The 27,140-nt window shown below is 40.9% G+C and overlaps 1 protein-coding gene across 1 annotated transcript in view; it reads left to right on the top strand.

Moving 5' to 3' along the window:
* The first annotated feature begins 553 nt into the window (after positions 1 to 553).
* SHTN1 (shootin 1) overlaps positions 554 to 27,140 on the top strand; it is a 67,360-nt gene continuing 40,773 nt past the window's right edge. Inside the window, exons 1-5 of the mRNA XM_074831370.1 lie at positions 554 to 837; positions 10,642 to 10,694; positions 18,089 to 18,149; positions 22,551 to 22,645; positions 24,762 to 24,930. Coding sequence (XP_074687471.1) covers positions 780 to 837; positions 10,642 to 10,694; positions 18,089 to 18,149; positions 22,551 to 22,645; positions 24,762 to 24,930 — 436 coding nt within the window. The 5' untranslated portion in view covers positions 554 to 779. The remainder of the gene's footprint in view (positions 838 to 10,641; positions 10,695 to 18,088; positions 18,150 to 22,550; positions 22,646 to 24,761; positions 24,931 to 27,140) is intronic.

Raw genomic sequence — 27,140 nt, 5'->3', positions numbered from 1 at the left:
TCCCTGTCAAAGCCCTCCGCCCTCACGTTGCTCCGAAGTTGCGATTAAATGCTGGACATGGGAACTCCCATGCCGTTGTTTCCCTCGGATCCTCACAAACAACAATGCAACCCTCCCACTGTTTATTCTTTTACACCTTTTAGCTTTCTTCGTACCAACGGTACTCAAACAGCAGCTCTATGGCCTCCCGCCGCCGCTCCGGGCAGCGTGTGGATGCGAAGCGGAAAGCTGCCCCAGGCCAACCGGGCAGAAGGGTTTATGAAACCTGCACGCACCCACAGCCGTGGGGGGAGCGGGGCGGGACGGCTTCGTCCCGGCTCCCGGGGGACCCGGTGGCGCGGAGGGAAGGGCGCCCACGGCCTGGCCGTGCCTGCGTGAGGGCGGCTGCCCGCGCCGACGGGGTTACGAGGACACACACCTCCCCTGACCCCTGGCCTGTCGCGGGGGGGGTTCTTCCCCCCCTTCCCCTCGCTCCCAACCAGAGCCGTCCTCCGGGGCCCTGCCCGGCCCGGGGAGCGGGCAGAGTCCCCGGTGCGATCCCGCCCGCCGGTGCCTGCCAGCGGGCTGAGGTGCGGCCGTGCCCGCACCCCCGCACATGCTCACTGGGGCGCCGCGGGAGTCTGGGCATGTGCAGAGCGGGCCGGGCCGCTCGCCGCGCCCGCCGCGCCCCGGGGCTCCGGCCGCCGCCGCCCGCCCGCTGCCAGGTGAAGCCGCGCTAGGTGAGGCGAGGCGGGGCGGAGCGGAGCGGGGCAGCCGCTGGCCGGCGGCGGCGGGGCAGGATGAACAGCTCCGACGAGGAGAAGCAGCTGGAGCTCCTCGCCAGCCTGAAGGACCAAGGTAGGAGCGGACGGGCGCCGCCCGTCGCCGCCGGCGCTGAGGAGAGCGGTTTCCTGCTCCGTCGCCGCGGGCCCGGGCTCGGCCGGCGGCAGCGCGGCCGCCGCGGGGCGGCGTGAGGCGGCGCCAGGCGAGGGCTCCGCGCCCGGGGTCGCGGGGGGACGGGGGCGCGTCAGGGCGGGCGCGGCCTGCGCCGGGGGCGGCCTGGGCGGCCCCCAGCACGGCGACCGGCTCCCGTCTCCTTCCCAGGCCCCTTTCTCTGGCCACGCGGAGGAGAAAACAATAACGAAATAAAAGCCTGAACAAAATAAATGGGGGGAGTGAAGCGTTTTGGCTGTGCCCCGTGTGGGTGCCCATCCCAGCGGCCTTGCCTCCCCGCAGGTGCTCTCGGCCGAGGCTGGGTGGGCGTCGGGGTGAGGGCAGGAGGCTGAGGCGCCTTGACAGCTGCCCTCAACCCGGCCCTTCCCGCCCGGTGCTGGGTCTAGCCCGGTGCTGGTGAGGGGTGCATGGCTACCAGCTGGCGTGGACCCCTGGCTGGTGGTACCAGCGAGCCCTTGAGGACTGGCCAGCTCCCGGGGCTACACGTCCGTCTGTCAGGCTGTGGAGCTGAGCTTCGCGTGGAGTGCCTGGCTGCGCCTAACCTGGCGTCGTGTCCCATCTCCTGCTCTGCGTTGCGGGATCCGATACTAACCCAACCCGTCAACCACCCTCCACCCGCTCCCCGACAGTGTGCCAACTTCCCGCCGATAGCTCGGGGCTTGCCCTGATATGCCGTAAGTTTCTGTAGAGCCTTTGTAGTTCCAGTGTAAATGAAAGGAAGCGCTTGTCCTGGGCTGGTTTTGTTCCCCGTGTGAGTCACTTTTGGTGCTTTTGTAGAAAAGTCCAGTGCTTCAGCTTTGCAGATGTTTAGCTTCATGAGTATGTAGTTTGCCTTGGAAACTAAAACACTGTAATATTTAATCTTCTGTAAGGAAAGATATGGAAAAGAGCTTGCATGCTCAATAGGCAGCGTGTTTTTTAACTTCCCTGGTCAGTCTATCCTTGAACCACATTGGTCCAGTGAGGTTTCTACCTTGGTTCAGCAGGTAGGCAACATTTGAAGAACCAGCATTACCAGCCATTTGAATTGTGGACGTTGCTTGTGAGCACGCACCAAGCGACCGGTGTGCCTCCTGTCTCACAGCTTCATGCGCAGTAGGTGCAGAGTGCCAACGCTGTAATTTGCAGCTGGCAATTCCCACAGCTGCGTCCTCCTGGTCTCCCGTGAGCCTGGGAGGAGCTATTTGGAAAGGACCTGTTCGACAAAGTTGTGTAAAAGAGTGAAATTACAGGGATGTGATCAGTGCCCCTTTTTCTGTCATTCATTCTGACCATAAATGCACTCTGTCACCTCTGCTGTATAGCAGAAGCTTTTCTTAACCAGATTTCATCTGGATATTTATGAACTATTTATGACCTGCATTGGCATGGGTTTTTTTGGTTGTTCCTGTACACTCAGCATTGTAAATTCATGATTACCAGCTGCACTGGGTGGATTCTGACTTACAAGGATTTCAATGGCTGTAAAATTCATTGTCTTATAGCTGTGTGTTTTGATAATACAGGACCAAAAATTAAGGCTAAAAGCTGTTTTTTTTCTGACTGCTTCCCTTCAATACTATTGACTCCAGAGGAGTTGTCTGTGCCGAAAGGACAGTTGCTAAAATGACAATAATCAGTTGCAAAAAAGGCAAGAGAGGGTTATTCTTTAGAGAAAACTTAGCCTCTTGAAATTGGTTAGATTTGGGCTTTGGTTCTGATGTGTGAAAGTCTTCTGCTCCAGTAGGCTTCCTTTAATGTCTAATGAAATTTTACGGGACTGCAGGAATTAGTTCAAGGGAAAGTTACTGTAACCTGAGGACTGGCTGTCCCAGATCCACTTAAGCTGTTGAAACAGAAACTGTACTCAGCAGACCCTGTCCTGTAAGGCACTGTTCTTGGTGGATGTTCTTCCCCAAAAGCAGGAGTTGTAGTATGTTGTTGTGAGGCTATCAAATGTTTTTGTAATTGTGTGGCTGGCGCAAAAGTTGTTTTATATGGGCGAAAAGTTAGCCAGTGGAAGACTTTTGAAAATACTCTCCTATATGCTGTTTTGCATCTAAACCAATGCAAAATTATGGTAGCACACCACAGTTAAATTAGTATTTAAATTATGTTAACTGACAAGTCTGAGGTGTCCAGAGTAAAGAGTCCAAGTGATGAAAAGGTAATGAGATGCATAAAATTATCCTAACGTTAATGACCTAAATATTGTTACTGTAGGTAATTTGCTTCCTCTTCATATACTGTAAGTTTGAATATATAGTTTCCCCTCCATTCTTATTGATAACAAAACAAGACTATTTTAGGTACTAACAACTTTCCTCAAGTAATTTTTAGGATGCTCTGTTAAAGAGAGGCAGCATGAAAGGAGGAAATAAAATCTCTTACTTTTCCTCTTTATTGCTTCCAGGTGTAGGTAACAGTATTACTTTGGAAGTAAATGCAGTTGGTGGAATGATCTGCTGTCTCTGAATATTTGGAGAAATGGGTGTACATAATCTATCTTATCTTTATTGCATTCAGAGCGGCATATGGCTTCAAATAACTGTAGCATTATGGTCTGTAGTCGGATTTCTGAAAAACACCCACTGATTTGGAGGGGTTTCAGAGAACATTTGTTCACTAGCCCTTGTTTGGTTTCTCTTTCAGGATGTGTTTTTCTAGTCTTGAGAAACTTGCCTGACACCAGGTAACTAAACTGACTGAGAAGTGATGTGAAAGGTAGAGAGGAAGGCAAACAGCAGCGTAGGTGGTTGATTGCTGTCACGTTTCAACTACTGCTTAAACTTTCCCTAAACAAGGTCAGTAGGTTGAACCTGAGGCAGGTGTTTTGTAGCTGCCCGCTCAATTCTTGATGGCAGCTGTGATGCTGACTGGTGTCTGGGCAAATTCACTTGGCGGTTTGGCAGAGCTCTGAAGGTGACAAGGACACTGAAGCTGTCTGTGTGCAAGATATGCTTATCTTTCACCCATGCTGAATTTTCCAAGTCCCGTGTGTTAGACTCAGATACCTGATACTGATCATTCTTTGGCTTGCTCCATTATCAAGTTTAAGGTGAGCATCATGAAGTAACATGATCTCTGTACTGATGATATTTAGGACTTAAAAGTATTGTTCGAATTTTAATCCTGTGAATAGCTTTCTGAGATGCCTTGGCTTGATAGAGCAGGTCCATTGTAAATATTAGTATTACCAAACTGTACTTTAAGTGTACTTCCAGCAGCGCACAGTTATATTCAACTGGCCCTTATAATTCCTATGGGTAAGACTTAAACAAAACCGAATCAAGCGGGTAAAACCTTGCGTTCTTAATGGTTGGTTGTAGAACCTGAGGAACCACAGCAAACTGGCTAACAGCTGTATCATAACAGTAGCTGATTACGTGCTTGGAAGATTGCCCTGCTTGTCTTTGGTGTTACTTGCACTGCCAGTACTTTGCCCTTAAAGACAGAGTCATCTTCCGCTGTGGTCACTTTGTTCAGTTGGAAATGAGAGTCAGCAACCAAAACGTCTGGAGTTAAAAACTAGGTAAAATTACACTTCAGCTGCCACTGTCATAGTCACGTTTGCTAAATTACAGTGGTTAACAACTACTGTTAGCTACACATATACTAAACATGTTTATACTGCCTGAATTTTCTTTATTAGCTTTAAAGGTCTTATCTTGCTCTGTGTTTGTTGGCTGGGTTTGATGAAGTGTGATGATTTCCAGTCTCTAGTCCGAAGCACTGTGGCTTTGTATAATTTTTTTTTTTTTTTTAAGGTCTATTTGATCTCTTAAGAAAAGAAATAATAGAGAAATGTTAGAAACTTTGAATAAGGGAATACCATATATATCTTCTAAGGAACAGACTGCCAATCTGACAGCAATATCTCAGAGTAGTGCTTTTTAAGTATATGGTATTGACAAGCTCTTAATGTGGTTTGACAAATTTATTCTTCTTTGTGGCAGAGGCATAATTTTTACAGCCAGGGGAATTTCTTTGTTTAGGGTAGGATATCTTGTTGGCTGCTATGTTCCCCTCTGTAGTCATCTGCTCTATAGATTTTTTTTTTTTCCCCCCCCATGTACCTGTGTTGAACCTGCGGTTGTTCATGTGCAACAGTCATCGTTCCCCAGCAGAACCCATTCTGCTTGAATGTTTTCTTCATTTATTAGAGTTTAAAAGTGTTTCCCCATTCAGTTTCTTCTGTTGAACCATATCTGTTTTTCAGAAACTTGTGAAGGCAAATCTTTTGGTGTGAGCTTAGTGGTTGGGCTTTATCAGACAGTGGTATGTTTAATTTCCTTGTCCAGTTTCCAAGAAGCTGTAAGATTGCAGAATGCAAATTTAGGGTCTCATTAAAAATTCTTTGTACACACTTTTATAAATTTGAGTAAAATCACAGCCTGTGGGAACATAGACACAGGATCTGACTTACAGTATTTATACTCCACGCTTACCTATGTATACTTACACACATGGTTTTTATTTGTTTATTTTTTTAAGAACTGTTTGGTAATTGAATCTTGTAGGTATCAGCTAGTGCAACTGATATGTGACCAAAAGCTTGTTTTGGCCATGCAAGCTTTAGGCCTAATGATAGGTTTATATATTCTGACTCAAGACTTGGAGTCATTATAAAGTAATGGGTATAATGCCATCATATACATTCACATTTACACAAGCTCATAAGTGTTTGTTCCTCAGCTCCATCTCTGTTTTGTGAAGGCCCAGGAGAAGTTAAAAATGCTGCCCAGGCATTAGTTTGAAGTAGTTTGCACGTGGCTAGTGCTGCTGATGCCACACCATGTCCTGTTGAAATAGAGATCACCTGGGTTTAGCAAAAGGGATCTTTGAGCCAAAAGCAGGGAGCAAGAGAAAAATTGAGCCCTTTTGACTTTGTTTATACTCTTGACAGCAATTCACAGGTCTTGTGCATGCTGTACTTGTAGGGAGACCATTGCTATTTGAGAAATGGTTTGTACAACTGACTTGGCCTGACTCTTCCTATTCCAAGTACACTGGGATGAGGAGTGTGGTGGCAGCAGTCCCATTAAAGCTTCTGGTGTTTCTGTCAGGGGTAGTTCTCTCTCTAATGATACATCCGAACCCACAAAACCCCAGGTGTTGGTTTACTTCTACCAACAAAGAATGACTTCATTAGGACAGCTTGTTTCATCTGGAGCAAAAGATGTCTTGCACTGTAAACTCTTTCTCTTGCCTGTACCAGCAAAGACATGCCTGGTCCATAGTCCAGAAGAATAAATGGTGGAATGACACTTGCTTCCTTTGTCTGCTTTACTTTTTGATTAAATAAGTAGGTTTGAAAGGCTGAAGTGGCATTACTCATAGATTTGGCATGGAAGGGCTCTCAGTCTAGTTGAAGGCCATCCTGGCTTACAATATAAATGCTAAAGTATATGCATGTAGCATTTTTAAGGTAGTTTTTTTAATTTGTATTTTTTAGTACTCAGCTTTAGAAAAAGGCTTGATGAATTTTTTAATAAAAAGAGTAGGAAGAGTCTCACCGCCTCAGTCTGTGTAAATGAAGGTGTCTTCTGTTGTTCACTATGAATTACAGTCGTTACCTACTTTTACCCTTACGACCTTGTTTTACTAATAAGTGCTTTTTAGCCATAATAAGTATCTAACATATAAAACATCTAATTTAGGTAATACATATCTTCTGTAGCAAATTCAGGTTCAGGAGACACAGGTTCACAACTAAAAATCAAAGGACTAAGATATAATTAAAGGAGCTTCTGTATACAAAGTTACCTGCTTAATTTAATACAGTTCACTGATACAGGTTGACAGGACAGTCTCTTCTGGCTAACAGTGAAGGAGTAGCTGGTGAATGAGCATGGTCGTGTTGTGAAGAGGAATGTTGTATTCACCCATGTTGGCTATTTTGTGGTTTGACTGTTTTACAGTAAGAGCAGGGTGGGCTGGGAATATGTTTTGGGTGGGTTAAGAGCTATAGCCCAAAATACTCTGTTCTTTTCTCCTTTTTCCAGCTTTTTTCTTTCCTTAATCTTGAAACTAAGTTGTAGTGTTGCTCTCAGGCTGTATGAAGATAGTGTGAAGCAAACAAATATGATCTGGATCCTGATAAATTGTTTATATAATGCTGCTGTATATCAGGAATAATTCTATTAAGGATATATTTATGTTAGCGTCAGACAGTGACAGGATCTCAAGAGGTCTCTGATATGTACTTATTATAGTCCTTCAGGATTCACTGGAGGCTGAGTACAATGTAGGCATTTTACTATCAATATAGGCTACTATATTGATTCTTTGAGAAAAGGATTTATAGTTCTGGAATTTTAGTAGCACCTTTAGTAAAGAATCTTCACTTGTTCATTCACCACTAATTTATTGGAAAGAGATATCTTTATTCCAGGGTAAATTATGTATAGCACAATCTGAATGAAGGTGAGATGTAAGAAGTTTTGAGATGCTCAGGTGCTGTTGTCAGGTATATTGTGTGAGCACTTTCATAGGTTCAGGAGAAAAAATAGTCCTGTCTCTCAGAGAAGGTTTAGGGAAGTCCTTGTACAACAGGATTTATTTTTTGTCAATCAATAAATGAATGATAATGATATCTCCTAATTTACCAAAGAGAGTTTTAAGACTAAATAATCTATATGAGATTTGGGGAATGTTGCCTAGTGCTGCTGGTATTGTTCTAGGGTAGTTTTAGTGCAAAGAGATCATTGTCACCTTTATGCCATTTAGTGCTTCAGTGAAGGTTATGTAGACTTTTGACTTAGATGGCCTCAAAACTTCATTGTACATAAAACTCTTGAAAAACTTCATATGAAAACTTCCCAATAACCACCCCCAATGTTCAGAAAAAGAAAAAAATCCACCAACTTTCATCTTCTGCCTTTGCAGAGAATCTGATATACAGCAAAAAATGTGTGTAGTCATTTTTAATTATTATTTCTATTTCCAAGCCTGATAAAAATAGCAGTTTCATTGTTAGATTTAGTGTTTAATGAATCCATACCCAAAAATCCGAATGATGGGATCTGTATGGGAGCATCACCTAGAGGCTGCCATCCACAAAGAACAACCTTATTTTAAGATACCTTACTGTGCATTAGTCCTTCCTGTATTCAAGGAAGAACTAATAGTTTTGCATCAACAGTAAGGGGGTGGGCATAGTAAAACGGCACTGAAGAAAGTTGCCCTGTGAGTGCAGCATGAAGTAGCTGATGATTTTGTGTTGGCATTTCATGACAAACATGCCGTGAATTACCATCTGCAGTAAAAGAGGGAAGGGCTACCCTGAACAGGCTGTTTAATTCCTTGCCTCACACAGGTGAGCCCTTACTGGGGATTGCTGGAGTGTTGTGTAAGTTCCTGTCCTTGTTTTTTGGTTACTTGTTCTTGTATCCATGCCTTAAGGGCTGATGATTCAGAGTTCTCTGTTCACCAGTATGTGAGCAGAGCTGTCAAGGGTGGAACAAATCTACATTTACATTTTCCATCATTTATAAAGTACTGAATAGCTAGTATGAGTTTGCCTTAAAGACAAGCAAATGCTAGGAGTTTTCAAGTATGAAGAAGCTTGAATTGTATCTGTTGATACAGTTTTAATTTCATTTCTTGCATCTGGATGCTAGAAATCTCTTCCTTTGTTTTCCTGAAGTGAACAGGGAAATAGCTTAGAAGTGGAACAGTGGTCAAGAGGCATAACTTTTGCATTCCTGTGTAGAAAACAAGTTGCTTCACTTTAGGTGCTCTTTCCTAGCAACTGCATCAGGGTGATTTTTTCTCTGTTCATCTACCTGTTATTTTCTGCTTCTTGCGTACGGGAGGTGGGTAGGGATCTCAGGGGTAGGTAAGGAGAAGTGGGGACAACATAAAGGGATGGTTGAGAGACCTTGGTTTTACTGGTGGGGGGATGCAGGACACATTTTTAAGAAACCTGGTTTCATTCGTTCTAATCTTTAGATACACCATTTTACTTGAATGAGCAGGAGTGAGGATTTTTCCATCTGTTTAAATTATCAGATTTCCTGTGAGTTTGCATGTGGGCAGTGATTTTGTTTTCAGTGGTTTTATTTAACATTTTTCTTTGAGAACCCTGGAAATTTTTCAACACTTGCTGGTCACAGCAGAGCTGAGATTCTGGCTAAGAGATTTCTAGCATTCTTCCATTTCTCTTTCTCATTAACATAGTCAGCAGGGTCTTGCCATTTCCCCATTGCTGGTCAGGGCACAGAAGGAGCAGAGTCCTGTGTTTTGAGTTACTAGCCTGGGAGCAAATACTCTGTATCCCAGACTTCATGTAACTCAGTCCTGCATCTCTAAAATGAAGTGATCTTGGCAAAAAGAGGAATTAGGATAATTGGAGTTTTTTACATCTGAGGTATTTCTGTGCTGCTGCAGAGAGAGTAAGTAATAGACGTGCTGGAGGCAAGCAGAACAGTGATGCTTTCAGGAGTGAGTTGAATTTGTTTTATTTCAACAGATTTTGAGATGCTGGGGAGTGGGGAGAAGAGGAACGTCATAACAGTGTAAAGTGTAACTTTATTTGTAAGAGCTTCTTGTTTGAAAAAGTTTAACTATCTAAAGCTGGAAAGGGGTAGTAGGTTTCCAGGTGGACTAATCTACCAGAGTCTATATGTTCATGTCTTCAGATGTAGGGCAAGACAGGTTAAATTTAAGATAAAACTCCAACATTTCTGCTATCAGCTGTAAACTATATATTCATACCCTTTATCTGGTTTTATTGAAGTTGGCTTGAAATAAAACCTGTTTGCTAGTGTAGCTTCTCTTAGGTACAAGTAAAAATTTGAGGAGGTACCGAGGGGCTGGAATAAGGTGCATACTGATGTCAACAGCCCTCTCATTCTATTCTTGCAGTATGCATCTTGAAGACTGAACAGTGTTCCTTTCTGGCAAGGTTTGTTTCTCTAACATTTGGAGGTGTATTCAGCTTCTTTCTAGTGACAATAAAATTTCTATGGTCTTGAGGGCTGAACAGCCCACATGGGACACACTGAGAGAACAACAGAATTGGGAAGTTGTGGCAACAATGGCACGTCCCGAAGGTAGTAAAATAAAAGGTTTAAGAAAGGCACACAAAAACACACAGTAAACTGGAAGCTTAATTGGTAGCTGCATATTATTTACTGGTTTGAAACAGTAGACTTCCAGTATCCTGGAGGCTGATCCTTTCCCTGCTGATCCCCACAGCTGAGTTCTTGTGTGGTCTTGGGTAAATCATATAATCTTTTCATGTCTCCACTACGGAGTTTAAAGAAAAAAATCTCTCATAGGACTCTTGTTGGAAGAAAATGTTAATAAATAAATAAATGAATGAAGGTGCTCAGCTACTCTGGAGATACGTATGTGTAACAGAATTGCATTAACCATGCTTTCTAGCATTGATCTGTAACCTGAGCCAGTGCGGGTTTAAAATAGTGACTGCAAGCCAGTACATTCACCTTGTAATTTTTGAACTCAATCAATAAGATTGTTTAACTCTCAATTGATCAAAAATTGATTGTTTTGGGAGCCACCATCTTTTTCAGACACTTCCCAATTACTTCAATTCTAGAAATATATCCAGTTCCTCCATAGGCTATTAATGAAGTTTGACCCATGTTATTTAAGAATTCTGTAGATAGCCTGAAGAGCTTTAAAATGAATGACATGGAGAGCTGATTTGGGTAAAGAAGGTGCTGCAATGTTAACGTTTTTCTTTTTTTTTTTCATGTATAGCTGTTGGCGAATATGAAGAGCTTAGAGCAGAAAATAAGAAAACGAAAGAAGAGGTTTGTATCTATTGATTATTTCTTTAATACTAAAATGCTAAATATTAGAATATCTTATTGGCTATGGCAGGTTGTTTACTTTTGTGAACTCAGCTGATTACTTACAAGTAATAAGTATTACGACAAATCCCTATATGTATTAAGAAGCAATGAATACAACTCCCAGCAGCTATTCTAGCTGTCCTACTCCAGAAAAGTTGCTATAAATATATATGTTTTTTAAATTATTGCTGCTATAGCCAGTTTGCCTATGATTACAATGTGAGCATAGACCAACTCAAGTGTATAGATATTCTTAGGAAAACTTGTCTCTTGGATCTAAATCTTATTACAACTTGATTTGTACAGTGGGACTTACTGAAAAGGAAATAGAACAACTCCCCTCACCTAGGCCTTCTGAAAATTCAGAATGTAGGGATATGATTTCTGAAGGTATTTAAAATCTACACCCCCCCCCCCCCCCCAAAAAAAAAAAACCACTCAAACCAAAAATCTCCAATTTTTAATAGGAGAGCAAGATGTCTTATCTTCACTTGCAGAATGGTGCTGTGGCATAAAATGGATTAGCAGCATATCACACATCCTTCTGTGAAATCTGTGTGCCTCTCCAACTTGAAAAGAAGCTTTGAATGTATGGGCTGAACTTCATGCATTACTGCAGGCTTCATTTTTTTAATGTTCAGGGATACTGGAGTAAGAAATAATGACTGCTTTCTAGATTGCTCATTGTAATTGTGGTGAACTGTCTTTCTAGTAGTAAAATGAAGCATATTCACTAAGGTATCGCTTTCCACCCAGGACTCTTGTTCATTCAACACACCTGGTTTCTGCAAGGAAACCAATGGGAACAGAGAACTTAAAGAGGTTTGATGGCAGTGTTATGTTGCATAAATCCATGTCAATGTGCAAAAGATTTTTAGCAGATATTTACCAAAAGAACCTGTGGCCAGTAAAAGCCTCTTAACAGTTCTAGAGAGTGAGGAAGGCAGAGTTGTTAGTGCTACACTGTATTGTAAACAAACAAAAAAAATCTTTCTCCAGTATGAGTGAGCTGATAATGCAAGAGATGTTAGTTTTCAAATCCCTGTTAACTGCCAAGGCAGGTAGGTTTAATTTAGCTTTTTGTGAAGTAATTTCTGAATGGTCACTTTTAGCCCAGTTGTTATAAATGTTGCAGTTCAAGGCTGTATTGGGAAGACCTTGTCCTTAACTACTTTCTCATTATTAAAGAAGACTTGAAGCTTATCTTCACGTTATGTTTCAGCAACGATTGTGTGTATTTCCACTGAGCTCAGCATACTGTGCTTCACTCCCTCCTACCCACTGACCTCCGTATCTTTTTTTACTGTACTTGTTGCTGCATTCCTGTTCTGCTGTGCTGTACCAGAGCCTCAGATATCGTAGGAAATCTGTCCTCTATTTTTGCTGTTTGGAAGACTGTGGCAGTTCATCTCCTAGTGCTTAGAAGGAAAGGAGAATGACACTGAGTTAGACCAAGAATTATCCTGTCTGACAGCAACAGAGAGGGAGGTGTGTAAGAGCCTGTATAACACCTCCACAGAGTACTCTTCTAGTCTCCAAACCACTTGCAGCCTGGGGACTTCCTCAGCTGCATGTGGTTTCAGTGTGTTCTGCCCTCCACAGCTTTCTTCCTTGAATTTGTCCCATCCCCCCCAAGCCTGTGCTGATTGTTGGCTTCCATCACAGGTGAGGAGTTTCACACCAGGACTGTCCACTGCATGAAAAACAGGCTCCTCAGCTTTGCCCTGAACCCAAGTCCTGCTAGCTTTGGTGTTTCTTCAACAAAGCTTTGTTTAGGTTGGGGGTGTGTGTGTGTGGCAGAATAAGAAGGCTTTTCTTGAGCTACGTTTTTATTTAGGAAATTTTTTTCTTCAAAAGCAATTCCAATGAAAAATTTTGTCGCCAATTTGAGATGTTCTGAGGTTGTTTCTTGCATTCTCTTCTTCTTTCTTCCTTGCTCCTCTGATTGCAAGACTTCTTTTCTATAAATGCATATCTGTAGCCACTCCTGTGTGTTTCTTCTGAAGGTTGGTATGTTTTTCAGAATACTTGCACAACAACTGAAAATCGTCCAACACTGAGCACATGGGGATTACATCCCCAGTCGGGCAAATTAATTAAGCACGTGCTCAGGGTTGGAGGATTTTCAGTTGTTACACAAGTATTCTCCATCCAAGAACCTCCATCCTGCAAATTGGTGTGGTTGTGTAAGCAGTCCTGCTTAATTGTTTAAGTGCATGGACTCAAGTGGTTAAGTGTGAGGCCCTAATTGCATTTCTTCCACAAAAAAAAAATCTACTGATACAGAGTTTGTGGTTATGTTTGCTTACAGCAGTGACAATACTGGAAGAAACTATTCCTTGTGTTATTGCAGATCTGGGTAATCGTGAAAGCTCGTTAGCATCTCTCTAACTTTGTATCTGAGTTTATGCTTTGCAGGATCAAATCTGATGCTGGAGGAAGTATAGCACAGGCTACCTCTGCCTGTGGGTCTGGGAAGTTGTAGGTCACTTCTGTTCCTGTTTCTGCCCCTGTCAGGATGAGTGTAAGCAAACGGCTTCCTCTGTCAATTATGGTTATATAATTGCATCGATAGGAGGAAGAGAAGAGAAATTAATTTTTTTTAGAAGAAGACTTGCAGCCTATTTGTGGAAAGTACCACACAGGAGTTAGAGTAGTCTGTATGTATGTGCTTTTGATGCACTTGGTGGAATATTTTTCTAAGTCACCACTACACTTGTATGTCTCTGAAAGATGAGCTGTGTCATGGAAAAATGATCCTAGTTTATGTTAGAAACACGGAACTTGGTGGATAATGGACAGCTAACTTAAGATTTAATTTTAATTTTTGGAATTTTATGCTCTTTGTTAAACATTTTTTCTCAAGATTAGAAAGTAAACTGACTTTAATGTAGGTTACTTTGTTCAAAGCACTGCTGCTTAAAAGGATGCTAATAACCATGGAGCAAAATATAAGATCTTTGATCCACAGTGTCTCTTCCTCATTGCCTTGCTAAACTGCCAATTTGGAGACCTTTGGTGGGGTCTCTGACAAAATTGGTGCAGGCATTTTTTTATTAGAATTTTTAAATACCTTCAAAAACTGGAGCAAAAATGGCATTGGCAGATTACTTCTCTTAGGTCATCCTTTTAATTGAAGTAGCTGACTAAACGTGCACACTAGTCCCCAAAAAATAGGTAACTAATGTTCAGTTGCCCACAAATGTAGATAACTTAATAATATGCAGTTCTGACGTATTCAGAGTCAGATCATGAATAAATATTTGACTACTTGCTAATCAGACAGAAATGACTCCGAACACTGGTTTTGACAGTGTTTTGTCATGCTGCCAGTAGGAGAAAAAAAAAAGCAAGACAGCTTTCCAAAACAGTAGGTGTAATACTCTATCTCTGATACATCATTCATGGTGTTTGCTCTGTTAAAGCACATGTATAGAGTGGATTATATGTTTTGTCCCCAAATGGGAACAGAAGGGATTCTGCTTTGATGACATGCTCATTCTTTCTGTAAGTAGAGTATAGCAAATGTCATAGGATACTTTTGAGCACCGTACGAAACTCGTAATTTTAGAACAAGCATTAAATCTGCATAAATTTCACAATCTGTGTAAATGGGAAAGAATGTATCTTGTGTTGCTTAGCAATGGCTTAATTGACTATATGGCTACTACGTGGACTTCTTGCATCTTAATATCTGGACTGAACAATCTCCTTCTTGTTTTTGCCCTTTGAAGGCCCTTTACTGAAGTCAGTAGGAGCTTATGTGCAAAATAGTTGGCAAAAAAGAAGCCTGTTAGAAGAGAATAGACAAGAAACCCAGGCCTCCCTGGAATTAGTGGCAAAGAGTCATTAGGCTGGTGGGAGCGGGTGCGTGGAGACTCTGAATCCACAGGCTTCCAGGTGGTTGTGTGCGTCGACCTCCCAACATCACACTGTAGTGTCAGGTTCCTGTGCTGGCATGGTGCTGTCCTGGTGTTGTGCTAATTCCAAGTACAGGCCAAGTTCATGTACTGCTTGCTATTCACCTTGCTGTATGTCCAGTATTTGGTTTGAGGACTGATCTTTGACATGTGCATGATTTACTTGTAAGTAGTCAGCATATCGGTTCTCCATACGAGAAATGAAAGTATTGCCTTTTATGTTGTGTACCTAGAAGGCCGAAATCTGAAATTAAGTGGGATCAGGAAAGCTTCTGAACTTGCTTCTGCAAAGATGAAGAATTGTAAGGAGTTATTCACAAAATTAATTTTGGAAACTGAACTATTTGTTTCTAAAGATACAGATGTAATGTCTTTTTATTGCCAAGAAATTATTGTTGACTCCTACAGCTAGTTCAGGACAGGAATGGGAATATTGTCTATTACCTTTGTTTTTTTAATTGGGATAATGGTGCTGTAAATATTAGGTTAAAAATATAGTAAATAAAATTGTATAAATGCTTATTTTCCTCTGCAGAGCAGCTGGAACTTTTAACAAAATAAAGTTAAAACCAGAAAAATGACTGACAATCCAGGAGTTACTGATTTTTTTTTTTTTTTTCTCATTTGAGAGTACTCGAGTATAGAGCTATCTGTTAATGCTGACAAGGGGGGACTTAGTAAATACTTGAAGACTGTTTCTCCTCAACAGTTGCATGTTCTTGAATGTGAAAAGTGAACAGTAGATTTTTATAGTAATGTTATGCTATTTGCCTTTTAACATTTAGGTTTAGTGATATTCTTGTCAGTTAACAGTTCTACTGTATATGCCTCAGATTGCTTTTTTGAAAAGTGAGGTGTTTGTGAATTTTGAAGGCTTCTGTGCAGCTTTTTCAGAGCATCTAACGCTTCTAAATTTTGATATTTTTAAACTTTCCTTTTTTAAAGGTAAGGTCAATTTCTTTTAAAGGGTGACTTTTTTATTATGAAACTTAATTGCTTTATATGAATATTTTGTTTGCGTAACTTTCCAGTTTGAAACAGTACAAGTAGTTAAAGACGATCTCAACTTTTTCTGATTCTTTGCTAAATTGGCAATAAACTAGGATTTTTTTGGTAGGACTTGTAACAGCTCTGCTTGCACAGGTCTGATTGCAAGACAAAAGGCAAAGTGCTTTCCATTGATCGTTTCAGCAAGGGCAACAATCTCCAGTTCTCCTTTTCTTCCCGCTCTTTCACTCTGAAGCTCAGTAGCAGCGAAAGGAAAATACTCAGAAAGCTGCAGCAGGGAGCAGGAATTGCTCTGCAGAGACCCAAACCCACAGACCCTGATTGTGCAGAGACACATGTGTAGCTGTCAGGAGACTAGTCAGCTTGCTGTGGGCCAAATGGAGGTCTCTGGAAGCAGTACTCGAGGTAGAGTGGAATAAGTCATTTAACTTCCCCTTTCGCTGCACAGGGAAAGCTGTTATGCCTTAGTGTGTTGCTGGAGGGTTTCAAAAGGAGTTTTTCCTACCATTGGTACAGGGATTGTACTGCATCCTCTACATCAAGGTTTTCATCAGTAGGAAAGTGTCTTGTTGACTTCCACAGGCGACTGATGAGATCCTTAAAACGCTAATCTTCCTGATTTTTAAACTGAGCATTAAAAGTGTTTGCTCGCTTAATGTGCAGTGGGCTGAAAGCCTGCAGCATGCAGAAAAATCCGTGGGTGAAGTATGCCAGTGTGGTTACAGTGTCTCTCTTGTAAAATACAAAGAGGCAGCAGCTCACGCTGATCTGGCTTTTGCAGCGGAGCTGTGCTCTGCAGGAGTAACCAGAAATACTTTCTTTCTACATCTTTTACTGCCTTCTGTTCTCAGACTGCACTTCTGCTGGTAAGGTAAGGTAAATTTTTGCTGAGGAAACTGAGAGGGAGGGCAGCAAGTGGCAAGATTAATGCACAGATTTCCCGTCCCCACCTCTCCTGTGCAAGGTTCTCTTAAACAGCTGCTTTGTTAACAGGGCCGGATGAAACGGTGAGTCCTCATCTGGCACTACTTGCTCTGCATGTCTTGTTCTTTCTGCAGCTCTGTCTTGTTTCACAGACCTTTACAGCAGCTGGTGACTGACCTGTCCCCCCTACTCAGCCACTGTCCCTTGCCTCATCACCCCAGTGCCACGAGAAGAGAGTGCAGCTCCTTTTGCTCCTACAGATAGCCATCAGCAGCCACCTCCAATGCCCGTGTGGTGACTGCCTCTGAGGCGACACCAATGGCATCCTCTCCTTGCCCAAGAGCAGATCCTTCTTTGAGCCTCATCCAAGGTCCTCCAGAGCTGATAGAAGGGCTTTCATGAATTTGGCTGCCTTTGAATTAGGCTCTCCCCCTTCTTGTTACTTAACAGCAGGCTCCTTTCCCAGCTAACTCAAAGTGGGTCCTCATGTGGAAAAACTGAAAATTAAGTAAAATCATATCAGTTTTTTTTCTCCCCAGATCTTTTCCAATGACTGGTATCCTTGTAATTGCAGTTACACTGTAAGGAGCTCAGTCACACAGATCTCTTCCAGAAGTTAACTCATGGTCTTACGTTGATTTATGACTGTGAACATACACAGCCGCATGTGAGGAAGGATGTCTGGTATGCTGTGTGTGTAAGACACATTGTGTGCCAGTCATACTTCCCCCCGGGTCATGTGTTTTTCACAGTGTGGTTAATCACTGACTGTGTCTCCTGTGAGGTTTACTCATTTCTTTGCGTTCTTTCATTTGCTTATAGAAGGGGTTTTCTTAGTGAAGTCTATTTAACATCTGTTTTATTCTTATTCTTTGAAGAAACCTTTCCATCATAAGATCAGTGATTGCAGCCCTGTGTAGTATTAGCATTAACCCCCAAATGAATAAAACTAGGGTGATGGGAAATCCTCAAAGTATGAAGATGAGTGCCCTCCTCTCTTCAAGGCTGAGGCTTTGCTCATAATGTTATAAAACTGAACAGCATGTCCCTGCTTTTACTGGCTTTGAGGTTTTCCTTGCATGTGGTAGGTATAGAAATGTAGGCCTCTCTTCCAAGTTTATTTGTGTTAAAGAAATGAGACTTAAAGCATATTCTTGACATGCAAAGTAGTGCTTTTACTGCTGTGTAGAATGTGGATTACTGTTTATATCAGTTTTGGATAATGTGGCTCTTCTAAAATATTTTCAGAGTAGCTCTGAATTAGAACACCAAATCAAGTACAACTTGCCAGTTTGGTTAGGAAACACTCTGGGTAATGAATTTTTTATGCATACTTTCCATCGTTCTTACATGACTGAGAGCAAAAAGAAATGATACTTTGATAGACTTCTGTAAATTATTGTGCCGGCAATTGATCTTTGTTGATTTTGCATGTTGTGACTGACTGCTAATTAAATAACTGGGATCAGTATTTCATGTCAATTTTCTCTTCTCCTACAGTGTGACAAAATCAAGCAAGAACGAGATGAGGCTGTCAAAAAACTGGAGGAGTTTCAGAAAAGTAAGCTGATAATGTTAGTAGGATTTTTTTGGTATAGAGGGTTATGAACATCACTCTGCATACTCTACAGCTGCATTAAGAATGCTGATGTTCAGGTCCACTTGCTGTTTCTCCTTCAAAGCCTTGTTTTAAGGAGCTAATCCAGCAAGACTGACCACTGTCAGACTAACTGCTGTCACAGCATTTATACGCTCTGACACAGGTAGCCATTCTTAAGGTGCAAAGTGGTGAAAATACAGTGGTACAAATTTGGCTCTAATGCTGGATTCTGCAAGTGGCTTTTGAAATGATATATGCTTGGATTGAGTGGGATTTGACCCTATTGCTGAGATTGCTAATAATGATGGTAATTTTTGCATGAAGAAGGAGTAAAATTACTTTAAGCATAGGCACACCAATAAAGGTTTTTAGGATGAATTGCTGTCTCTTGATAATTTTTATAGCAAGTTTTGTCTTGTCTGGGCTGTAAGAATGTCAATATTCAGTTTTACACTTTTATGGTAATGGTTCCATTGAAACTGTATGGTGTCTGGAAGCAACAAAGCACATCTAATGGGAGTGGAAGTATCCTAGTGGAATAGCTCCTTAGAAGAAACAATTACAATAGGATTGTGGTCTGTTATGTCTGGTTTGTGCCAGTACAGTGAACTGCACGATGAAGCATCAGAAATGTGGATGAAGTTAATGCAGGAGAAGGAAATCACATGATCTATACTTTTGTGTGACTGTGTTAATAGAGGAATTTGTTCACTTCTATTTTGCAGTTGTTCATATGATACAATTATGGAAAATAATCTAAAATCAACAGGAATCATCTGATGCCTTAAATGATCTTAGATAGCTGTTCTGTGAGGCAAGAATGTTCTCTAAGAAGTCTAATTCCTCTGGAAAAAACTGCAGCCTGTTTTGTTTTTGTTATGATACGAGGAATACCAGAGTGTGGCAGAAAATGTCAAGTAGTTAAGACTTAAAATTTGAAGTAATATTTGATGTTGTAAAATTTTATAGGTTTCTTTTATCTTCCTTTCACATTTTTAAAGGACATACCTTGTAAACATAGTGATAAAATGCCAGGAATATTAGGATTTTAAGGCAATAATAGAGCCCATTATTTAAACGACAATATAAAAGGCAATTATATTGATGAAGAGCTACATTGGCTTTGTGTCTGTGAATAAACTTGGCCTGTACTCAGCTTCTATTTGTTCTCCTGGCATAAACACATATTGTGTGTGATTCCAGTTTAATGGGGCCCCGTTTGTATGCCAAGCAGCTGCATTTTAGGCCCTATTGCGTGATTTCATAGCTCTCTGAAAATTGGTTCTATTGAGCACAAGAGATAGAAGGTGGTGGTGGGGGGGAAAGCTTCAACACACAATCATTTCTTTTCAATTGGAGCCAGCAAGGTTGATGACAACATGACCATTGTGTTATAATGATAAGACCACTAAGGATCTGTACCTCTCATCAAGGCTTTCACACAACAGCAGATACAATTTAATTCACTGCTCTGTCAGCAGTGCTGATACCATTATGCCGTCTGTCTCCACAGTTATAATCACTGTCCTCCGAGAAATGCAGTTGAAATGATCTTGAGCAGTCAAAGAAACTCTCAATTAAGGCTGCCACTTCCAATGTGTCAGATTGTGTCTTATGCACTTGGTACAATTTTCACTTCCAATCCTGTTTATTTACAATGTCTACCAGTAATTACGCTTAACATGTCATTTAGTGAGGGTGCCCCTGCCAAGGAGATTGTTGGGTGCTGCCGTACCATTGAGTGGGAGTTTCTCGCAGTCAATGCCATCAGCGGCTTTTAGTCCCTGATGGGATGCAGTAGTAATGTTGATAATGCAAGTATCGTGCTCATCAAGTCATAATTAGATGCCACTCAAATGTGCCACTTGTAATAACAGTGTTGATTCATGTTTTCTTGGTGACTGCAACTACTAATTAGTTAAGTGGTTTTTGGTTGGCCTGCATTTGCTGCGGATTATTATTACCCCTGAAAAAAACTGTCAAGGTTAGAGATGTTTCAGGCCACTTAGTGCTGCTTTATGAATTTTAATATTGACATAATAAGAACTTTGGACAGACTTAGGAAATAATATATTTTTGTATTTAATTTGGAAAGATTTTTTTCCTCTGAGTTAATCATAATTGCAGGTTAATTAAGCTTAAATGAACCAAGACTAATCCCTAGTTCTGCCATGTGAGCCCAATCCTCGTTTCCTAACTTTAGCATTGCTTGAGGCCGTTAGATTCCTGGCTGTAAAATGGGAGCAGCTCTGTACCTCCACTGCTCCCTCATCCTGCCCAAAGCATTTCATTGCTCCAAATTTCCAGAGCTAGGTAGAACAAAACCAGAAGAGATATGGATATGTACTACATGAAGCTTTTCCTCTCTCAGGTTAAATATAGCAGCTGGCACCATGTGCTTGGAGCAGATAATGTCTCCAAAGTCAGAAAAAATGGAGATAAAAAGACAACCAAAGAAAGAGGCGTGGTTGCTCTGCTGTTAAAAGACTTGATGTGAATATAGTTTTTGGACCAAGATTTCCCAGTTCTCTGCCCGGCTCTATTTATTGGCTGCTCATGTTTTGTAGAACTTGTTTCTTGCATGGAGCTACTGATTTGACAGCAAACTCCAAAGTATTGCTGGTTTCCTTTGTTATTAGCAAAAACGTTAGTTAATATTGACTATCAATAAAGCTGCATAAATAACATTTGTTAATGGCCTGCTTTTTCCTATCCTAAAGTCCTGGTTTGTAATCATTAAGATGACCTCTGTATATCAAAGATGACTTAAATAACTCTTCAGTATTTAGGCAAAAGTCTTGGAAGAGGACAAGTGGCACTTTCTACCCAGTGGTATGAAATCACTGGTTTTTAAAGCTTATCTTCATGAAAAAGAAAGGAGATACTAGAAAAAGTCCTCCATATTTACACTATATTCTTCCAGCCATGTTCCTACTCCAAAGTAGTGTTCAGCTGTGACTAGTCCTTTCTGCACATTGAAATCCTGACACTGGGCTGAAAAGGAATCAATGCCATGAAGTGACTTACAGAATTAGGGTCCAGGCTGCTGCTTAGGATGGGTAAGGGTGCCAGGAGCCAAGGAGGAGTCGTGTCAATGACCAAGGTGCTTGCCTGAGAGAGGGTAACTATTGTTGGGTTTCCTGCTTTGCTCCAGATCCACTGTGCAACTTGAAGCTTGTCACTTAGAAGATGACATTCTACACTAGTTAAGTACCTATGTACTGCTGGAAGCTCATGGGAAATGCAAGCCAAAACGCATCTGTGTTTTTAAATGCCCTCTAACTCACATTGGTATCCTCTGTATCCATTGATATCCGTGGTATCCAGCTGTGATGTCAAATACAGTAGCACAGCCGGGTATTTCAGATGCAGTCAGACAGCTGCCCTGGTCTCATGACAGATTGGGTATGTTCACATGTGAATGCTGGTGTCTGAGTCTGTGTAGGACTGTGAGGGCAGGGTGTGAGACCACAGTGCTTATTTTAAGGCATGCTCAAGCACAGAGAGGCTTCAAATCAACAGTTTGGAGTCACAGCCATATAGTAATACAGACCTTGGGTTGTTCACCTGAGGCTGTCAAAAAATTGGGCAAAAATTGCTGAGTTTCTGTCAGGATTGCATCCATCAGGGTGTATCCCAGCTGCTGCAGGTAGCTTTGAAGCTGATGGGGCCGAACCAGAAGAAGGAACTGTGCTGTGCTAATGATTTGACTTCAGTGGAGCATGTGCTGTAGGAGGCACTGCAAATATGGAGGCTTTGGTTGCTTAGCTCCTTTCTCCATTTCCTAGCAGACTTGCCACAAGCCTGTGCTATATGTCCATCCTACAGCTTTTCTTGTATGGTGTGCTTACTGAGTGTGATGACACTTAAAATACTATACAAACCTGAAGACTGGAAGGTGAAAATAATCTTTGTAAGACACCTGAATTAATCTTGCTGTTTAAAAATATCGAGGTTTCAATCTTCTGAAAACAGCATCCATACCAAATTTTCAAGAGGATTATGATGGCAATCTGAAGGGACAATCTTAATGTTTGACTCTGATTCCTCAAGTGTTAATGAAATAAAGATGGTGAATGATGATGGTCAGGGAGGCTCCTGCTTGTCTTCTACTTCCATAAACTAATGTTCCAGTTCCTCCTCTAATGCTGCAGACATGGCTTGAGAGAGTTGCTTAAAGCAATGAGCCAAATATTCAGTGTTAAAACAGTTCCTGTTCATGGAGGTTATCTAAGTATGTGCTTCCATGTATTTGAAATGCTTAGATAGAAAGTTAACAGAAAAAGATGTAATGATTCTGGTCATGGGATGCATGTGTCAAATGCAGGAAAATACTGACTAATTTTGAAACTCTTCCTCTAGTTTCTCACATGGTTATTGAGGAAGTAAACTGTATTCAGAACCATCTTGAAATTGAGAAGACGTGCCGTGAAAGTGCTGAGGCTTTGGCTTCTAAGGTGAGAAGAATTATGGTGATTCTGTTTCATTTGATTTTTTTTTTTTATTAACTTGAGATTGTATGCATGTCCCATATATGTTTTTGTATAATTTTGAAGATCTGTGAAATGGTTTTGAAGCGGTAAAAACTGTAAGCCATATGTGAGATGCAAATACAATTCCTGCCTTTAAAGAAAAAAATACCCATTTTAATTTAGTTTCTATTTTGGAACAGTAAGTCATGGACCAGCATCTTGATATCTGTTTTTTATATGCATTTAGGTTAAATGGAAAACAAGTTTTAGAACTGTCCTGTGTGAGATATAAAACAATAATGAGCATTTCAGTGTCTAAATCAAATGGAAAAAGTCAACCACTGCATTACATTTCAGGTGATTGTTTATGAAAGCAAAGCGAGGGCAGGGGAAAGGTGACCTCCGCTGCTCTGTTGATTGCGTCTAGTCTGATGAATTTAGCAAGTGTGTAATTTTCTATATTCCATCTCATCAGAAGTGCATTATTACTAAAGAATGTTTTTATCTCTGTGTTATATATTTTTGGTTGTGTAAAATGCATCTGAGCCACTTCATCAGAAAATGGATTACAGCAATTTTGAACCAAATTTCATTAGCAATGCTGACTGCCTTTTTTTTCTTTTTCTTTTTTTCCCCCTCCCTATCCCCTGCCCAAAGCACATCCTTAGATATGGTAAAAATCACACCAGCAAGAAATCACTTTAATTTAGATGCATTAGCAATGTACTTTCTGGAGGTATTTACTTAATTGTTCGCATAATGACACTATATTAGAATGCATAAGATAGTCAATCAGCATATAAGTAAGAAAATGAACATATTTATGCAACTTCTTCTCTGCACTTTTCCTGTAATGCATGTACAGGGGCAGTTTGAAGACTAGCTTTAACCTGTGGGGCTGCTTTGCCAAAGCTGATTTGTTTGTTGCTGTGAGCTGACTTGCTCCATTTCATTCTTTGGGAATGAGATTAAGAAGTTTTTGAGTAAATCTCTGTGGTTGGGGAGCTGAGAAAAAGTGAGATCAAAGGTGACTGCTCAGGTAAAAGTTCAGGGTCAACCTAACTGTACAATATACATTTTATTTGAAGGTAAATGTTGACTTCAACATATTTTATGTCATTAGCAGAAAACTGAGCCTCATTCTAAGACCTGAATACAGGGAATGCTTGGCTGGTGGGTGGGCAGTCACCCCAACATACATCCGAACACCACTGAGACTGTGCTGAGCTTGCTGAGAGCTGCTGGCATGGGGTGTCTAGATGCAGAACAGTGAAAGAAATGGTGAAAGTGAATAATTTGGAGCAATCTCTGTTCAATTTTTGCTGGCAAGATCTCCTTGATCAAGATGGAGATGCCTTACAGAACTTCTGTATCATCCACCAACCAGGCATGTGTTTAAGCGTCCAGTGCAGAGTGGTTTCTGACTTGTGGTTTGACCCATAAAGAATTGGTTTATGATATGGCTTTCATTTTGCGTGTGTTGACTCTACAGTACTAATTCCTGAGAATTGAAAATAATTCAAAAGAATTTTGAGGTAATTCTATTGTGACTGGTAGTATAGTAGTTGTGGTGTTTGTAGTTTATAAGAAAATAAGTGCATAGGAGGAGGTAAGAGTGTTTATTTGACCAATTGATATAATTGGCAAAACCAGATGAGCTTTCAGGAACACAAGCCCTTTTTCAGGTTATTCAGTTAGGGCTCCTGTTGATGTTGGTACATGCTTAAGGGTAAGGGGCTGAAGTAGCTGTGTAGCATTAAGTAAATGCTACTGTGAAGACTGTGTAGCATTAAGTAAACTTGATAGCTGATTTGATTTGAACCTACCCAGGGTATTTATTAATCAGAAGTACCAGAGAGGAATGAAGGTCATGGATGAAGTATCATGATGAATTCAGGCCTCCTCAGAGGAGAAAGTGGACAAGTTTCCCATCTTCAGACCATTTTAATATTGAATGGAGCTTTTAATCTAATGTTACTTTGTCATCTTTGTTTGATAGATAAGGGAGAAAAAAAAATACAGTTGACTTTTTTTTTTTCTTGCATGGCAGCTCAAAGACAGACTAACTAGCTTCTTACTGTTTGTGCTTTTTAACTTTCAGCTGAACAAAGAAAATAAGACCTTGAAAAGAATTAGTATGCTTTATATGGCAAAACTGGGCCCAGAAATTATCACTGAAGAGATTAACATTGACGAAGACGATTCATCCACAGATACAGAAGCTAACTCCGGATCATGCAATTCTGTGCATTGTCAGCAGCAAATAAAAGGTGAGCGCTGGTGCTGAGCCTATGTCACCATACAAGGCAAAAGTTGTCTAAAGAATGGCAGTATTGGTTTGGACCAGAGATCCATCTGGATCCGAGTCATGATTCTGAGAGTGGTCGTCAAAGGATTTCCAGGAAAGACTGTAAGAACATGGTAGGCTTGTGGTGATACTGTGTAATGTATATGGTGGATATACAGCCTGCAAAGCAAGTTACAATGCAACAGGAAAATGAGGTCTACACAGCTAAGAGAGTTCAGTGTTACTGAGTCGGTAAAAGAAATACTTCCTCAGATCCTTAACAAAGTAAAAATTAAGCAGAAGGACAAGGTTGCCTTGGTATTGCTTCAACTGCAATGTCACTATTTCAAAGCTTGTAAGACATGACTCTGCATTTCTGTTTCCATTGTATACATTTGTATGCACAAACTTCATTCATATTGCAGAGCTACTACCAAACAAGCAACTTAAAACGGGACTGTTGTACTGTGTAAAACAGCAAATCTTGGGAACGTGGAAATACACCGCTAAGAGAAATCTGTGCTTTATTCAGAAATTTCTGGTTATTTTTTGAAAGGCAATTTGTATTTCTATAATCCAAAATCTGCTTTCCTTTCTTGACTAACTCTGATGAAGTCGTCATGATTCTGTATGTTGTTATATCATAGTATCCCAAAAAGAGGAATGTCCACATTCTGCATTTGGTGACAGGGAGAGAGATTAAGTGGTTTACTTTTTAAAAAAAAGCTTTCATTTTTTTTTTCTGGTAGTAAGTTACAATAGCAAATGATGTCTGAGTACAGCTTTCTTGAACTTTTGGCCTGACCTTGTTAATTGTTTTCTGTTTGAATGCAGCAGGCTCAGTGAAGTGGTACAAAGTATCACTGAGAAAAAAGAACAAGTGTTATAAAAATGCTTAAAAAAAAATCCCATCCAAGAAATCAGATGTCATAGTACCCTTCTATAATAAGCAGTTTTCCATCCTATAGATGTAGGAAAAGAGTCAGAGAATGGTGTGATCCACACCATGCAACCCATCTGAATTGGAAATAAGACTCGGTAGTTCCTCCTGTCTTTTACTGGAGAGAGATGTCAAGGGTACGGTTAAAGATAGCAAAGACTTGGGCTGCAGATCAGAGGAGAACGTGGTTACGAGGGTAGCAGGGTCAAATTAGAGAAATATTTTGGAAAGGCTCTGATGCATATGCTTTCTGTCTTGATGAAGAATTCATTAAAGAACAAAATGTGGTGTGTTGTAAAGGATCTAGAACTCCTTGTTTCTGCTCCTCTCTCTGTCCTTATTATTTAATGTTAATGACCTTACTTTGAGAAGTGCTGGGTATTTTTAAAAGCATTGGCATTCCATTTGCTATAGGAGAAGATATTCCATCCCTGTGCCTGGAGAGAAGCGTGTGTGTGTATGGTAGCAAGAGTGATCTGATAACATGTACCAAAAGGCAGCGTTAGGGCTGTGTCCCTAGCGTGAGCTGAGCTGTGTGGCGTTTGTCTTCAGGGAAAAATCTGGAGTTGCATCTTGGACTATCTGCTAAGTGAAAGATCATATGCAATGAAAGAGGCGTTTTCAAAACTCCCCTTCATGCTTTGTGGTGTTGCCCAAGGTGAAATCTCTTCTATGCATGTTTATAATTCCAAATGTTTGGGTTTTGTGGTGGATGTCTTGGAAGCCTTTTAGCCTTCTCACGATTCAACAAAATACTGGATGTTTCTTGGAATGATTCTTTCCCCCCCACTGCTTTTCTGTAAGGATATACAAATAAGGTAGTACAGTCTGAGGCTCTTTGAGTAACACCCTCTCATTTATTAAAGGGATAAAATTTTTTCTCTCGAATAGCAAGAAAGAGGAAGGTATCTCATACATTAGGGAAAGGTGACAGTAAAGCTGTAGTTCCTAATGCAAGTGTAGAGTGGTCTCAGAGTGGTACCTGAAATTCATTTATAGGTTTGGGGTTTTCTTTTTCTTTTTAGTTGTCCTTTTGGATATAACAAGAACTGAAAACTCCATTGTGTTGATCAAGCAGTTTAGTGCACACCCTATATCTGAAAGGAAACATTTCTTGTACACATTTATAAAGATTTAGGTTTATTGATATACTTTCTTCTCTGGATAATGAGGTTGATATATGTACTGTAAGACCTGACTTAATCCACTTACCATAAATTTCAGTGAGACTTGTCCTCATTAATTTCACTGGA

The sequence above is a fragment of the Strix aluco genome, chromosome 7 (assembly GCF_031877795.1).
Source record: "Strix aluco isolate bStrAlu1 chromosome 7, bStrAlu1.hap1, whole genome shotgun sequence".
NCBI lineage: Eukaryota > Metazoa > Chordata > Aves > Strigiformes > Strigidae > Strix > Strix aluco.
The sequence above is the reverse complement of the archived record's forward strand: the minus strand, read 5'-3'. Positions and strand labels throughout refer to the sequence as shown.